Below are 16,246 nucleotides of genomic sequence, written 5' to 3' on the forward strand. Positions count from 1 at the left end.
TATTTGTCGTACTAAACAACTGGAACGAATAACCGACTACCAAATAGAGGGTGTTTTGCTTATAATAGTATAACATAGAATAATATAGTATAGATAGATAGATAGATTATGTTTCAAAGGATTTTAAATTAAATCTTAATGTTATATTTTTTAATTAAAAAAATAAATTTAGAAAATAATCTAGAGAGACGTGAAAAAAGTGGCTGCGAGTGTGGGGGAGTATATAACCCTTTGTCCCAAATTTGTGCCGCCGTCCTTTTAGTCCCTAGGCTACTGATTAAAGCTCTGGAGAGAGAGACAGAGAGATAGGGAGAGAAAGATTAATTTTAATTGGAACTGGAATCAGTATGGCTATGGCTATGAGGAAGTGTTTGGGAAGAGTAATTAGAGGAGGTGTATGTAATCAATCCAAATGTTTATCCAACAGCTACTATGCAACTGCCACAAATTGGTATAAAAATAATATATACAATTCTTTTACTTTTTCTTCAGGTTAGCCTTATCTCCTATTCTCTTGCTCGATCATTTTAATTACATATTTGTGAGTTAGGAACTTAGGATCACTATAATTCCATGCATTTTATGCTCTGTAATACGAGTGTAATGAAATTTTACAAAATTCAGCGTTACATAATTAGCCTTTTTCGTGCATGTGTGTTGTAGTGTTTTATGCGTGTGACTTATTAGGGCAAAACCAATGCTTGTGTTAAAATAGATGTTGATTGGTGCTAAAATAAGGTCATGTCGCCCATGCATAGTTGTAAATTTGACTAAATTCGTTTCGGGTATAAGTAACTTGTGTCCAATTGCCAATGATATCCCTCCTTTATATTTCCTTCTTTTCCCCCCAGTTTTTGGTGAATTGGAAAACATAGCACCTTCTATGTTTTGTTATATATTTAACACAAATTATAACATTGTGCTATTTTTTATGTCATGTTATAGATATATAGCACATCATTAGTACACCATTGCAATTATGCATAGTTGGTTGTGGGTTCCATATTTGTAACCAGTGATGTATATATGTATCTAACCCCATCATCGATAAATGAAATGCAAGGTAGTATACTTTAAATGAAAATTGAGAGATACACAAAAGTTAGTTAAATTTTAAATTATTTGGTTGTAAAATATATCTAGCATTTGTGTGCAAGTCAAATTATAAAATCAAAAGATACTTTTTGATACTATATTATAGTAATGACTATAACCATTTTGCATCTAGCATTTGACTTACTTTGAGTAATAACTAATAAAAACAAGTTTTGAAAGTAATAGCTGTGGTGTTGGTTTTATTTCATAAGTTTTATCGAATAAATTTTTCGGTAATCAAGTTATAAATATGATTTGATTTGTAAAACGTTTGTCATGTATATTGTCAGAAAATCCTAAAAGTGTATACAACAAAGTGCTTGAAGATGTAAAAGGAGGATTCCATTTCGGTCGTTGGTTACCACTGAGAAAGAATTATACCACAAGGGTTGAGCCGGAGGATAATCTTGAGCTAATAGGCGTAAAAAAAGGGGAGTTTGTTAATTTATTTGACCTTCTTTTCACGGAAACCAGGGATTACCTGATTAAATGCAATGACGGAAGACAAGTATGTTTGTATATTCAACTCGATCATTATGGATTTCGTCTTGTATGCTTATTTTCAGATAGACTTGTGAATCATTATCTTGTCTTCTTTTAATTTGTACTATTTTAGTACAAAAGGTATATCATTATATAACACTATCGTGTATTAAGCTATGTCATGCCTTAGTCTATTAAGAATCGGTTTAATGAAAATTCTCGATTTATTTCTCTTGTTAGCCTAAATTCAGAAGCTAGAAATTAATTGTAATACATTTAAGTCTTGATCACTAACAATCCAGTTTTCACACTGAGTCATCCAGTACTTGGAGATGCTCTCTTTATTTTAACAAATTTAACAAGTCTTAATTATAACAATAATTCTCACAACTTATTATCTGATTAGATTACCTCTCACACACACAATATGTGTGTATATAATATTTATGTTGCAGGTGAAGGCTGAAGAGCTGGCAGGCAAGGTGGTGATTATATATTTTGATTCAGTTCTGGACATGGATACTGATTTCATAGCATACTTGATTCACGCATATAATAGTTTACAACGTAACTGTGGTTTTGAGGTCGTGTTTGTCAATGTTGATGATGCTGTTGAAAAGTTAAATGGCGAAATATCACCTGCTCCCAGTCAAGGTGGACCAAAGAAGCCGTTTGAGGATATATTTTCTTGCATGCCGTGGGCTGCTATCCCATTATCAGATATAACATCTAGGGAACGCATAAAAAGAAGATTCGGTGTCCCCGTAAAATTATATATTGGAACCCCGGTTGTTGTTGATTCAACTGGTATGATTTTGCAATCTCATGCTTATACAATCATTCTTAATTATGGAGCTCTCGGTTACCCATTCAGTGATGAGAGGATAGATTTCCTAGACTCTGAAGATTGTGCAGCTTCTAGACAACCCTCCTTGAAAGCCCTTCTGGCATCCCCGGAACGTGATTACCTCATCTCAAACAAAGAGGACAAGGTATCCAATATGATTATGCGTTTCATGGCTTGATTCAGTACTAATGACATTATTACATATTACATGTATATGTATATTCTATTTGATCCCTGACTTAATCCGTTCGTTCCTTTTTTTTCTTGTGGTGTAAAATATGTTGTGATTTTAACATTTATAAAAGTTTCCTAGTTCATGTGACGACTCCGTTACATTTCGGGCAGTATGACACAAGTATGATTCAGATGATGTTAAAAAGCAGAATTGACAATTTAGATACTTAAAAAAGAAACAAAAGAAGAGCAATTTAGATATGTATCATTTTTCTACATAACTCGTTGAATTCGTCAGAAACGAATGCTTTCTTCTAATTATATATATAGGGTAAGGTTCTAGGGAAAGAAAATTAAATGCAATTAATCATGTAACTGATGAACAAGGAAACAATATGAAGACAATTTAAAGAAATATTAATACATATGGTAATAGATCTTTGGAATACATATATTTTATGTATTTAGAAAATGTAACATTAATTGTTTTCCACTATTATATTGTAGAGTATAAATATATTATCAGCTAGTCCTTATATTATTTTCCACTATTATTTAGTAATTTCCAAACAAACAGATTTAGGTATATATACTTTTGATCTGTATATCTTCAAATGTAGAAGAACAGAGTGGTGCTGAAATAGCCTAGATATTTAAAGGACAGGCCGCAAGGGGTGGGAAAATCAGAGGTGTGCCTGTAGAGTTCTACATGGGACTGTGAGGAATTCCTTGTCAATCTTTTCTAGGATTCTTTAACATGTTGCATAGGGCTCCCTCTTAAAAAGGCTCTACCCTGTAAAGAGGTCATCACGCCATATACTTTGTGCACGCTCCTTAGAGAAGCCCCTTGTAGGTAAATAAGCACCACCTAAGTAACATACGCAGTTTTTCTCCATGATGTAGATTAATGGATAGGTTTACAATGGCTGGCTGGCCAGTCCCTCGACTTGCATGGAACAGTGAAGACACTTTAATTTACTAGAAAAAACCATGTTACTAGACCTAAAAAATGTTGATCCATTTGCTGGAGAATGGACAACAAAGGCCCTGGAGTAGTGAAGGATTCCATATGTACTTAAAGTTTCTTCGCTGTGAGTTCTAACCACCTCCTGAGGTATTATAAGAGATTCGGTCGTTTATAGCATGTTAATTTTTCCTGGCACTACTGGTAGTGATAATTAACATGGTCACTGCCCTTTCCAGTATTGAATGGTGATAAGTGAAGTTGGAATATTTTCTGTTGAGCTCACCACAGAGGTAAGGTGACCTCTATGCATAGCCATTCTGGATTTACACATGCTGGAGATGCTTCTTATAAAATTGATAATACTTTAACCACATTAAACTCCAGATAGATGAATACGAAATTAACGAATCTGCCTCTCCACAATGGCTGATAAAAGTATTAAGCTGATGATTACCAGTTCCCCACCAAGAATTTGTTCACCGGGTTGTGCTGATTTGTATACTGAGAATCGTGTACACAACACTCCAACAAAAAATAGAGTCCTTATATTTTTTGAAATTAGTAGAGATCAAATAATGAATTTCTCGCAGAATTTAGTAATAAATTTTTGTTTTCTTCATTATTAAAAAGAACAGGTGCCCGTGTGAGCTGTATTTTGGTTAAAAAGGGGGTCAAAAGTCAAGAAGTTTAACTAGAAAAAGAAAACTAACTACGCAGTGTTATCTATATACATAACATAACGAAATTTAAAATTTGAGAAGTTAATTAGAGTAAAGTCAATGGCAGAATGACATATTCAGGTTGGTGAGTTATGACTTGTGAAGGAAAACGAAGCTTATCATAGAATATTTGGCATTATTCTAAGTGGTACCTTCCCTGAACCCTACATCTTTTTTGATTGTCGAGTCTACATTTATATACTATACAAAGGTAGAAGCCTGTCCAATTACGGATTGATTGTAGGTAGCAGTTCATCCAAATTGCTACATTATTTAGGAAGGCCCTGAAAAATGCCTACTCTGGATGTTGTGAGACTGCGCATATGACGGCTATCCTTTCACGGAACCTATAGGCAACAAGCAAACGTAGTGAATAAACTAATATAATCATATTAGGATTAATTAAGTTTCAACATGTATACTTAGCTCAATTATGATTTGCACATATGACCAACAAGTTGTTGTATATATATGTTTATTATGAAAAAAATTATTCATTGAATCTCTACCCATCACTTCAATCATAATATTTCTTTATTATATTTAGCTGCCTCGGGGATGTTGTGTTATTAGAAAGTACCATGATAACTGAAGGGCAGATTTTGTTGAGTAGCAGCCAAACCAGCCATATTTTGGTTCTGATGACCCTTAGGGAAGGCTCAAGAATGTAAGCTAGAAACGAAGGAAATGAGGATATTGCAAGTAAATTGTAGAAGACATGCATCCGCTCCAGTTAGGAGGGTTGAAAGTCTACTGGTAGATGGGTCAAGGAAGAGAGACCAACCGAGGAGAACATGGTTGAGCAACTATGTCTGAATATGAATGCCCTAAACCTTTTCGAAGAGACAATCTTAGATCGAAATTCTCAGAAACGTCGGATTCGAGTAGTCGGGACTAGGTTTGGGAGAATGGTGGCTTAGAATGTAAAGCCTTATAGGCAATATATTTCCTTATATTTTTTATGTATATATATTGGGAGGTGGTTTTATCTTTAGATAGATATCAATTGTGAGGTCAATATAATTTCTTACTATTTTGTGTATCAACTATCTCTTTGTATTTGATTGCTATTAATAGTTTGTTGCATTTTTATTTGGATTTTGGATGGATATATAGGTCATAGGTGTATATATGGGTTTATGTATTTTATAACTATCTTCGTATTTTTTATTACTATTTTATGTTATGGCCGAGCAAGGGGTCTTTGTAAAAACAACCTCTATACTACTCTATTAGAGGTATGGTATACCCTGCTCTCAAGTGTGATATGCCGAATATGTTTTCTATGGTTAGTCTATATAGTAATGTTGACAAAATTTTAACAGATTAATGATTTTTAATTTTATCTTGCTTTTACGTAATGGCTGAAACGTATTTTGTACACAAATTTTATCATATTTATATGAGCAATTATATATATACCATTCCTTTTGTGACATGTCAGGTACCTATTCACACTCTTGAAGATATGGCAGTAGCGCTTTATTTTTATAATGATAATAGGTATTGCACCAATGAGCAATTCACCCTAATACTTAAAGGAGTTTATGAAGAGTTGGCAAAAAGGAATAAAAAATTTGAGGTTGTACTCATTTACCTTTACGACACTCCAGACACCCAAATTGAGGTATCATTCTGGAAACTATTTAAAACTATGCCTTGGTTGGCGCTTCCAATTGGAGACTCGAGTTATATAAAGTTGGAACGAATATTTATGTTTTCCTGGTTTCATGATTATGATCGCTTGGATTCGAGGCTTGTAGTTCTTGGTCCTCGTATGGAATTCGTCGAAACGTTTCGTTCTGATATCTTGTCGTGCTTTAATTTTGCGGCCTACCCATACTCCCGTGAGAAAATTGCTACCTTACTAGCTGAAGAAGCAAAGGAGTTAAAGTTGGAGATGCTATGGAATCCAAACAGTGTTTTTGGTGGAAAATATAGGTCCCAGGTGTGTTCTTTTAATGTTTGGGGTTCATCTTTTAGTTGCTGTTTAGTTCTCTCTACTTGTAGTCCAAATTGAAATCCTTCTGACCCCCGCATTTGAAGCTTGATTTCAGTTAAATATTACATGTGTCATGAAAAAGTTAAATATTACAGATATAATCATACTTTAAGCTCGATGCTTTTCAATAGCTACCCTTATGTAGTTATGTGTTTCACTGATTTTTAGCTTCTATCCGACTTTAAAGTTGTGTCCACTCTTACAGGTTTCATTGTCTCAGCTCGATGGTAAGAGGGTCATATTTTTTTTTGGGAAGGTTCAGCAGCTCTACAAACGTGAAGTTCTGTTCCTGGAGAGCTTGAAAATTAGATATATCGAGTTGAAGGGCACAGATGACGAGTTTGAAGTAATCCAAATCACTGACGAGCTATGTTCTAAAACTGAGGATGTTGCAAACTTACCTTGGTTTGTGCAGCACTGCGGTCAAGATTACAGCTTATCCAAATGGTTTAATTTTTACCTTAAAGATGGTTGGTACACATCTACTTTGCTTATTGCTTTTGATCAAAATGGAAGAGTTGTGAGGAAAACAATCCATCCTACTTTTGAGAATACAAATTTTCCTTTCTATGCTGGTGGTTTAGAAAAAGAGGCTTCTTCTCAGGCAGTTAAGTACTTTGGGTTGGACCTCCTTCACAATTGGTTTCCAGGGTCTATCTACTCATACAGGAAGAACTAAGCCAATAGTATTTAGGTATTACGTAACAACATGATCAATTGCTTAGTTGACTTCTTGTAGATTTAGTTGACTGTAGTTCAAGTTATGGTTTTGTTTTAAAGCAACAGATTTCAAATTGTGATTACTTTTGTTGTGTTTTTTTCAAGAGTTTCTGGCTTTGTTTTATTCTGTCTGCCAGATTAGTACCGGTACAAATGAAATTATATTTTAATAAGTAGGCTTAATTATAATTTAGCCCTTGAAGTATAAACCTGATGTGCACATTAACCCTTAAACAAAAAAATTGTATATTTTGACCCCTTAATTATAAGTTTTGTACAATGTAACCCTTTTGCTTATTTTTTTTCCAATATTACCCTTAAAGATCGTATACTTTTGTCCCTAAACTATAAATTTTGTACACTTTAACCCTTAAAGCATTATTTGAAATTACTATAATAATCTTGTCTACCTGACCTTGTCATTACTTTCCGATACTGCTTTACTGCTAGACCGGTAGGCTTGAATTTTGACTTGTAATTGCCACTATATACTGTAAAGCACGGTCGTGGAAACGGGATCTATATATTTTCTGTTAGTCAGCCAGCAAACTACACTTCTTTCTTAGTGTCCAATATGATAAGAGTACCAAGATTTATCTGCGTATCACCTATGTTTATTGTTGATTTCACACCCTAGCTTATACAGTAGGATTTAATTATAGCCATTTGGTAATAATTTTTGCAACTGGTCATGGATTTCTGCTCAGATGAGTTAGTTTGAAGTGATTCTCTTTTTGTACAACTTCGACTGAATAGTTCTTACTATGTGGCTTTTTGCTTATCCTTCCAACTTCGATTTGGATTTGGTTGTTATTGGCTTAACAAACTTTTGCAAATTTCTTGATTTGACAAGAAATGTGATAACAAAGGTTCTCTAATACATTATAATTTATGATAAAGGTCGATCATAGAACTATAAACAAACAAACGTTGTTCACCTACCGAGATTCGAACCCTCAATTTCTTATCATGAAGGGTTTCCGCTAGCTAAGCCTTGGAGATGACACTTTGCAGATATTCTTGTATTCTACAAAATCTTGATGTTTGTTCTGTTCTGCACTACTTTACTACTAGCATACATTCTCATTGATGATTAGTGTTCACAACTCATGGCTCATGCTACACTGTACATACATATTAAGTGTTGAATTTATATCGATATAATTGCATATATTCTGAGATAATAATAGTATATTATAATTTTACAAGTTTTTATTACAAGTAAATTTATATTAATAGTAAGATTCAGCGAAAGTAAACTAAAATAATACGTAGTTATTTAGTATAATATAAATTTACTTATGTTTTTTATTATTTAATAAATAAAAAATGACAAGAAATGATTGACGAATAATGTTACCTTTGAAGTATCTAATCGCGGACATAATAATCCTCGAAGTTGAGGGCAATATTGGAAGAAATTTTTACAAAAGGGTTAAATCGAACAAATCTCATACTTAAAGGTTTAAAATATACGATATTTTTCTTTAAGGATTTATGTGTACAATCTATCAAACTTTAAGATTTAAGTTATAATTAAGCCTAATAAAGTATTCAAAAAACAAAGGAATTTGTCTAGAATTCATCCGCAATAAAAAGTAATAGTTCAACCAACAAGCTCAACCAACAAGCAAAGTTAAGTAGTGTTTCTCGGGCAGGGTAAGTAAGCTCTAAGTAGATTTAGCCGGAACAAGCACTACAATCTCTTTTTCCTTGTGAATCGGTGGATGATTTCCCAGGACTGGATTCTCTTTTTTCTTGTGAATCGGTGGATGATTTCTCAGGACTAGATTCCTACTGGGACGTTCATCATCGTAGGCTAAGGTCAACCCGCTAAGACAAAATTTACTTTCTAACACTTTTGGGTTGGCCTCCTTAAGTTGCAGCCCAACTTCAACTGAGACATGATCCTTCATCGCCTCTTCGACCTGTGCAATGGGATAGCTCTTCCCCACTTCAAAATTTTCAGCAAGGAATGCAGCTAAATCTTTTGAGCCCCCTGCCATATATGGTTCGGCAAGGTTCAACGCAGTACAAAAGTACCTTGGTTTATACAAACCAAATGCAGTCAAGGCATGCTTGGTGAACTCATAGGACCAATAATGTTTGGCTCTTCCATAATCAGCAGGCCAGATGGTTTTGAGTCTGGCCTTTTCTTCAGCAGTCAACATATTCATATCCTTAAGCCAAAAAAAGAGAATAACCATGGTCAGATAAATCATAACTGCCAAAGTAAAAAAGAAATTGTTACTTTGGAGAATTACCCTTCTAGCATTGAAGAAGTCAGCTTTTGATGGATGCTTGTTGATCAGACTAACAAGACTATTGTCGTCGTCAATGAATCCCATCCAAATGCCATGAACGAGTGCACGAACCGGATTTTGGTGGATGGCCAAAGCGAGCTGACCAACAATAGCTGCAAACCATAATTGAAAAGACATAGTTATTTAAGACCATTTTGAACAATTGAGACTTAAATTATACATACGTTTATCAGGTTCTTCATAGCTGATGAATTGTTGCCGAGGTTCTTCACTTTTGTTTGTCAAAGTCCTGGAAAACACAGCTGCAAGTCCCACAAATAATGAGGTGTAATGTAATTGAAACAAATATCCAGCCTATGCAAATAAATATTATACATGTGACGAAGAAACGCGAGATCCTGTGAGTTGATGCAATTGCTTTTGACATAGCCATCTGCATTGAATAAGAAAAATTAAGAAAAGTTACCAACTGAAGATTCAAAATATAATTCATGTGCATTAATCTACACAAAGTCAGTATAGTTACTAGTGTAAATTAATTGCTTTACTAATAGTTTACACTGCAGGAATAAGTGGCAACAAATAAATATACAAAAACCAACATACTATGATATCAGATCATATGAGAAGGATGTCAAACAAATCTGATATCATGAAGTTCAAATCTGATATCATGAAGTTCATACAACTTATATATATATATCTATCTGGTGATCTATATATATATCTATCTATCTGGTAATCTGGCCCAAAAAAGATTAAAAGGAATGTTCAGTTACTAGTGTAAAACTGCAAAAACAAAAATGATTATATTAAATTGAAAAATTCAAGAATGTATGACTCCAAAAACTAACATTATGAACAGGTATATACAAACTTTGGAATCTCAATCCCTCTCCCTCTCACACACACACACATAACATTGTAATCCATAAACGAACTTTGCAATCTCTCTCACTCTGTCTTACTCCCTCTCTCAAAACACATACTCTCTCTATAAGCATACCTAGAGCTGATGATGAAGCGATGATAAGCCTCAACAAAACTCCAAATCTCCTCTCAGAAAAGCTTCTCTCTAACCAAACAGTAAAAACACACACTAATTCGTAAATCGCATACAGACTCTTAAAAATTGCATACAGAATCTTAAACATCGGAAACGAAAAGCATAAGAAATCATCATTTAAACAGGTATATGCAAATTTTGAACAAAATCGTTAAACATCGAAAACGGAAAGCAAAATCAACATTACAAACATGTATAGACAAATTATGAACCAAACTTTGGAATCTCTCTCTCTCACACACACTCACTCTGTCTTAAGCTATAAGCATACCTAGAGCTGATGATGAACTGATGATACGCCTCAACAAACTCCAAATTAAAAACACACAATAATTCGTAAATCGCATACAGACTCTTAAAAATTGCATACACAATCTTAAACATCGGAAACGGAAAGCATAATAAATCATCATTTAAACAGGTATATGCAAATTTTGAACAGAATCGTTAAACATCGGAAACGAAAAGCATAAGAAATTACAAACATGTATATACAAATTATGAACCAAACTTTGGAATCTCTCTCTCCCGTACGCGCACACACACACTCACTCTGTCTTACTCCCTCTCTCAAAGCACATACTCTTCTCTCTCTCCCTCTCTCTCTCACACACGAAAACAAAACATCTCTCTCCATCACTCTGTCTCACTCCCTCTCTCAAAACATATATGCAGAATTATACCTCGAGCTGAAGTGATGATACGCCTCAACAAACTCCAAATATCCTCTGGTAGCAAAAGCTTCTCTCTAGGTAAACAATTAAAACACACACTAATTACAAAATGTATGTATATTTGTGTGTGTTTGTGCATTTAACAAATATAAAATAAATGTAAGCATACCAGGAGAAGCAGAGCATGAAAACGAAAACTGCGTGTGCAACAATATACACAGAGCCTCTTTATATAGACACTGTCATGATTAGTGGATATACTGCGGACGTGAAAATATTGTTTTGTCCTTTTTGGAATTTGGATAAATCCGTTAGCTATACATACATGCATGTACGTGAAAGTATATATTTGATCATGGTTACAGACCCTGTAGGCTGTAGTGTACCACGTCTGTATGAGAAATTGCACTATGCATATAAAACTCTCTCCAATCGTGACGTGCCAAGTGTCGTTTGAAAATGAATATGGAGCATAAGTTTTTACACCTCTAACATTCCGTTTTTCAAGCACCACGTTATTAATTTGTGAATTTCACATCCATAATTTATCGTACTAATTATATTATATTAACGTGAACAAAAGAGTTATTAGCAAAAAAACTCAACCAAATTATCATTTTTTTGCATATAAACTTTTAACTATTTTATACACCAGTAACCTCAATGAACTTTCATAAATATGTAAAAATAATTAACCATAGTTATGTGAAAAGAATTGATTACGAGTAATTTGATAGGCTATAAACACTCCCATATTCAACACTATTCTGCGGTGAGTCAGGAACAGAGGTGAATGCCGCTCGTGTTAGACGGATCGGCTCTAAAAATGACCCGACCCGATAGGTTTGGTTTGTAAAATTTTAACCTATTAAACTAAAAATATTTTTTTAACCCAACTCTATTATCGATAAATTAAATTGGATCGGGCTGGATTTCAAACATGTAAATGCAATAATATCAAATTATGCCAAGTTGCTAACACAGTAAGTTGGTAACATAACAACTAACAAGTAATCTGATAGTCTAACACAATAACACTCAATATTAAATTCAAATAGAAATATTACATCAGTCCACAAATATCTACTTAGTCATAAACATTAATTTCAAATAGCAGCAACTTAGTTTTAAATTCTAACTTCAAAGTTCAAACTTCAAATAACATCATAAATCTTAATAGAATTATCCGTAGATAACATCAAACATCGTCTTGAATCTTGATTTTGTCTTACGGTGCCACTGTCATGCCATTGTCCATGTTACCTACGGGTTCAAAGAATAAAATATGAATGTAGATAAACATGTTAAACAAGACTAGAATGGAAAAGTAAACATGATTAAACTAATTGATCAGATTTGTTTTACCTGCTTCTAGAAAGGAATATGACTGCTTCTAGAGCAGGGTTACCACATCTCACGTAGAGATACTCCCCACCAAGAACTGCATATTTCCAAGCATTTACTCTCCTCCTTACAAAACTAGCAGCCACATCATTGGCAGGATGCATTATCCATCGTCACTGTGAATACTTTTTCTATCCCTCATTCAAGCAAACACGACTCGATTAGTTTACTAATCGTTTCTGAAGTTCATCCCATACATCCGAGATTCGAATAGGTTTATTCTTGGAAACGTTTTTTTTTTCAGAATCAACCTCTTTCTTAGGCGATTTCAGTTCAGTACTAGGATCATCATCCTGGATAACATATGGTCATTATTTAGGGTTGGGACGTTGTTTAGGGCTGTTGGGACATTATTTGGGACAGTGGAAGTATTGGACGGTGAAAGTTCTGGGATGGTGGTTGGGGGTATCAATATGAGTTTTCATTTCTTTCTCCTGAAAATAAATTAAATAAAAAAAAGTGTATAAAATAGGATTAAAATTTAAAACAACTAAACAAGTGTGTAAATGAAGATTATACTCATACTGATTAGTGATTACAAAATATCATCATATTCGCATACTAGTACTACGGTACTACCCATACAAAGATGAAAGAAACAACAAAAATAAGTTAAAAAAACATCTCAATAGCAGGAATTAAGAAATGAACAAGTAATAGAACTTATAGGGAGCCTTTACTCATCACTAACTCTTCAACAATAAGTTTATTAGCTAGTTAAAAAGTGTAATATTAATCTCATGTAAGCTACCAATTATGCCAACTAGAAATAATGATGCGAGTGTAATTATACACAATTATAACAGCTGAAACCGAACATAATAAACATTTTGCAAGAGTTTTTAGGGAAGAACTTATCTAAAAAATCACCAAATAGAATGATTACTTTTTCTCGGCTACTAATCAAATACATTCATTAGAATTCACTTTCACAGCTTATACAAATATGAATTGCCATAAACATAGCTGAATAATGTTCGACTTCACAGGAGAGTCGAACAGAGACTAGGACAAAATAAAGTTAAATCCAAGCCTAACGTCCAACAATCGATCGATATATTCAAGAACATATACGAGTAAATACCTATCCAATATGATAAACGGGTGCAAGAGATTAAATAAAATTTGATACAGAGCATCATTTACGAAATCCCAGAAGGAACTCATCGAATTAAAATCCCTGAAATTTCACAATTCGGGAGGAAAAAACCTATAAAATGAATTTAATTCGGTTAAATCATCATTTAATTCACAAGCATCACAACAATAGACATCAAATATAACAATACACAAATCAATAAACACACAAAGAATCATACATAAAAATAAGAGAAAACAAAAATAAATAAAATAAAAGTACATGTTGTAAGACAGATTGTAAAAGATTCTAAAATAAACAAGTAACATAACAAGTTAATAATTAACATAAAATAACAACAAATAATTAAACAACAAACAAACAAGTTAAGAGATGAATAATTGAATAAAATTAAAGAAATAAAGAGAGATGAATCTTACAATTAGGTATGAAGGTGAGGACGGGAGAGAGAGAGAGAGAGAGAGAGAGAGAGAGAGAGAGAGAGAGAGAGAGAGAAGTGCGGATGGAATTGACATTGGAATATAAACCCTAACCTAGGTTAAATGACTGGAAGTCTGGAATTGGATTCACTTGATGGACTGGGCTAAAACTAATTATATGTAATGGGTTAAAACTAATATATATTGGACATGTAGTTTAATTGTATGCGGGTTGAGTTGGGTTGGGTTAGGGTTAAAATTGGTTAAACCTTAACCCAACCCAATATATTCGGGTTGTAAAAAAAGTAAACCATTTAAACCTCGGTTTTCGGTGGGTCGGCTCATGCGGCCGAAATAAGGGGCGGGTTGGGTCGGTTTATTCGGTTTGGTCGATTTTTTGTTCATCCATAGTCAGGAACCCCTCGATTCCGGAACGAATTACTGGAATGAGACAAGCTCACATGGATAGTCGGGCCCAGCGACAATCCAGGAGCAGGGTCACCCTTAGCTAGAGTCCAACCCTGCTATAGGATGAGCCGGGCTCAGAGAAGAACCAGACCCAACCCAACTCAGGCACAGGCCTACCCCACAGCCCACCAAGGAGGGGCGTGTGAGCACGGACCTGGACACATGACAATGACAGCTATGAACAACCAACAATTGAGAGAAACATGACACGCGTCAACACACCTTTGGTACATCCTAAAGGTGGTCCTTACCTAGACACGTGTAGTGAAATTCATCTGAGTCAGGCATCCTCTACCCCCAGCAATGAACGGTCATGATCTAAAAGTAACAACCCCCAAACCCTACCCCTGGGCTATTTATACCCCAATGAGAAGGGATTTAGGGGTTACGCTCACTTACACACAAATATACACACACAACCACCTTACATTCCTATATATCTTGATCTTTCCAAAGCGAGTTCTTACTCTAATATAGGAAGTGTCGCGGGGCTCAAACCCCCCTCCGACCTTATTTTGCAGATACCCCACAACAGCTACACCAAAATCGTGAGAAGGGTCCAGGCGCGGCATCGGAAGGAGCAACCTGCACACCAGAGTTATCATTTGGCGCTAGAAGGAGGGTCTCCGTCCTTGGGTCTCGGTGCTCCCAGACTCGTCTTCATTAACAAACTCTTAAGGGAGTTCGAGTCTTTAATCTGTAAGAACCCAAGCAACCTAGCTCTCTCATAAATAAACGCTTTTTATTTAAGCCACGTTTGTGTGTGCTAGTCATTTTAGGTCACATTTGTGTGAGCCCCATTTTGTTCATTTAAGCCACGTTTGTGTGTGCTATAGATAGTCTTGATTGTTTTAGAACCCAGATCTGCTTCATTTTGCATACTATCTTCGTGGTTTAGACCTTGTTATAGTCATTCTGCAATATTGCTAACCAAACCCACCGAGCTTGTTTGTTATTGTGTTGGGTGATTTTTGCTATTGTCAAAAAGCAACCTTAGATCTATATTGTTAGCTTGAAATCTTGGTCAGTTATTGTTTGTACACTTGAGACAATGGTCAGAGTAAGAAAGAGTACGGTTGGAAGACCCTCTGCAAGCAACCAGGTCCAGGACTAGGACCAATCACTGGCACAAGACCCAGGAGCAAATCGAGACACTCTCCAGGAGCAACCATTAACCCATACTCGGGTCATGGAAAGGACAATACCTCCTCACGATGCTAGAAACCTTATTGAGCTGAATCAGTACAAGTACACCGATGTTCTAGTCGTGGAAGAGCACATGGCCAACCTAATAGTGATAAATTGGGTAAAACAATCAGACTCTACAGTGAATAGCATACCCAGACTCAGAACGAAGCTGAACAGGAGATGACCCGGAAGATTCTGGGGACTCTCAACAATCCCGGCCTCTGCCTTTGACTGAATTGGGGCCAAAGGGAAGAAGTCAAAAGGCCCAAAGTAAGAAAAAAGAAACAACAGCAACCAGGCGGAAGAGGCTGGAGGAAGTGAGAGAGAAAATCAGAAGAGAGGAGGAGGCAAAGCTTGAGAATATTTAGAGAAGAATGCAGCTAGAGTAGGAGAAGCTATTGGCCAATGCTAGGCTTTTTTTTCCCCCGATTTTGTAAATGTGTAGAGCCAAGTGTAGTGAAGTCCAGTACCAAGAGGACCCGGAGGGATCCCACCCCCGAGGTCATTTCTGATGATGAGGAGGAGGGGAAGAAGGACCTCAATGATATTATATATGCACTGCAAAGAAAGATGGAGAAGGATAATGGAATGGAGGTTGGGGAAACCTTAACACCCTTCAGCCATTCCCTAGAGGCCATTCCCCGACAAAGAGGCATC

General features: G+C 35.3%; 2 protein-coding genes across 2 annotated transcripts; one reads left to right on the top strand and one right to left on the bottom strand.

Annotated features, from left to right (window-relative positions):
- Positions 1-275: 275 nt before the first annotated feature.
- Positions 276-7,200, top strand: LOC141710792 (putative nucleoredoxin 1). The gene is made up of 5 exons (XM_074513318.1): positions 276-492; positions 1,386-1,603; positions 2,034-2,570; positions 5,730-6,233; positions 6,493-7,200. Exons 1-5 carry the CDS (start codon positions 348-350, stop codon positions 6,964-6,966), a joined length of 1,878 nt encoding a protein of 625 aa, XP_074369419.1. The 5' UTR covers positions 276-347; the 3' UTR covers positions 6,967-7,200.
- A 1,326-nt stretch (positions 7,201-8,526) lies between these two features.
- On the bottom strand, positions 8,527-11,298 carry LOC141710793 (uncharacterized). The gene is made up of 6 exons (XM_074513319.1): positions 11,181-11,298; positions 11,021-11,085; positions 9,647-9,704; positions 9,496-9,573; positions 9,272-9,423; positions 8,527-9,187 (listed from the first exon to the last, which is right to left on the bottom strand). Exons 3-6 carry the CDS (start codon positions 9,702-9,704, stop codon positions 8,678-8,680), a joined length of 798 nt encoding a protein of 265 aa, XP_074369420.1. The 5' UTR covers positions 11,021-11,085; positions 11,181-11,298; the 3' UTR covers positions 8,527-8,677.
- Between the last annotated feature and the right edge of the window lie 4,948 nt (positions 11,299-16,246).

This window comes from Apium graveolens, chromosome 3 (genome assembly GCF_009905375.1).
Source record: "Apium graveolens cultivar Ventura chromosome 3, ASM990537v1, whole genome shotgun sequence".
Taxonomy (NCBI): domain Eukaryota; kingdom Viridiplantae; phylum Streptophyta; class Magnoliopsida; order Apiales; family Apiaceae; genus Apium; species Apium graveolens.

Excerpts from the sequence above, each read along its gene's own strand:
- LOC141710793 (XM_074513319.1), bottom strand. The coding sequence starts at position 9,704 with ATGGCTATGTCAAAAGCAATTGCATCAACTCACAGGATCTCGCGTTTC. Across the intron at positions 9,424-9,495 it reads CTATGAAGAACCTGATAAAC|CTATTGTTGGTCAGCTCGCT; the intron begins GTATGTATAATT and ends TATGGTTTGCAG. Across the intron at positions 9,188-9,271 it reads ACTTCTTCAATGCTAGAAGG|GATATGAATATGTTGACTGC; the intron begins GTAATTCTCCAA and ends TTTTGGCTTAAG.
- LOC141710792 (XM_074513318.1), top strand. The coding sequence starts at position 348 with ATGGCTATGGCTATGAGGAAGTGTTTGGGAAGAGTAATTAGAGGAGGT. Across the intron at positions 1,604-2,033 it reads AATGCAATGACGGAAGACAA|GTGAAGGCTGAAGAGCTGGC; the intron begins GTATGTTTGTAT and ends TTTATGTTGCAG. Across the intron at positions 2,571-5,729 it reads TCTCAAACAAAGAGGACAAG|GTACCTATTCACACTCTTGA; the intron begins GTATCCAATATG and ends GTGACATGTCAG.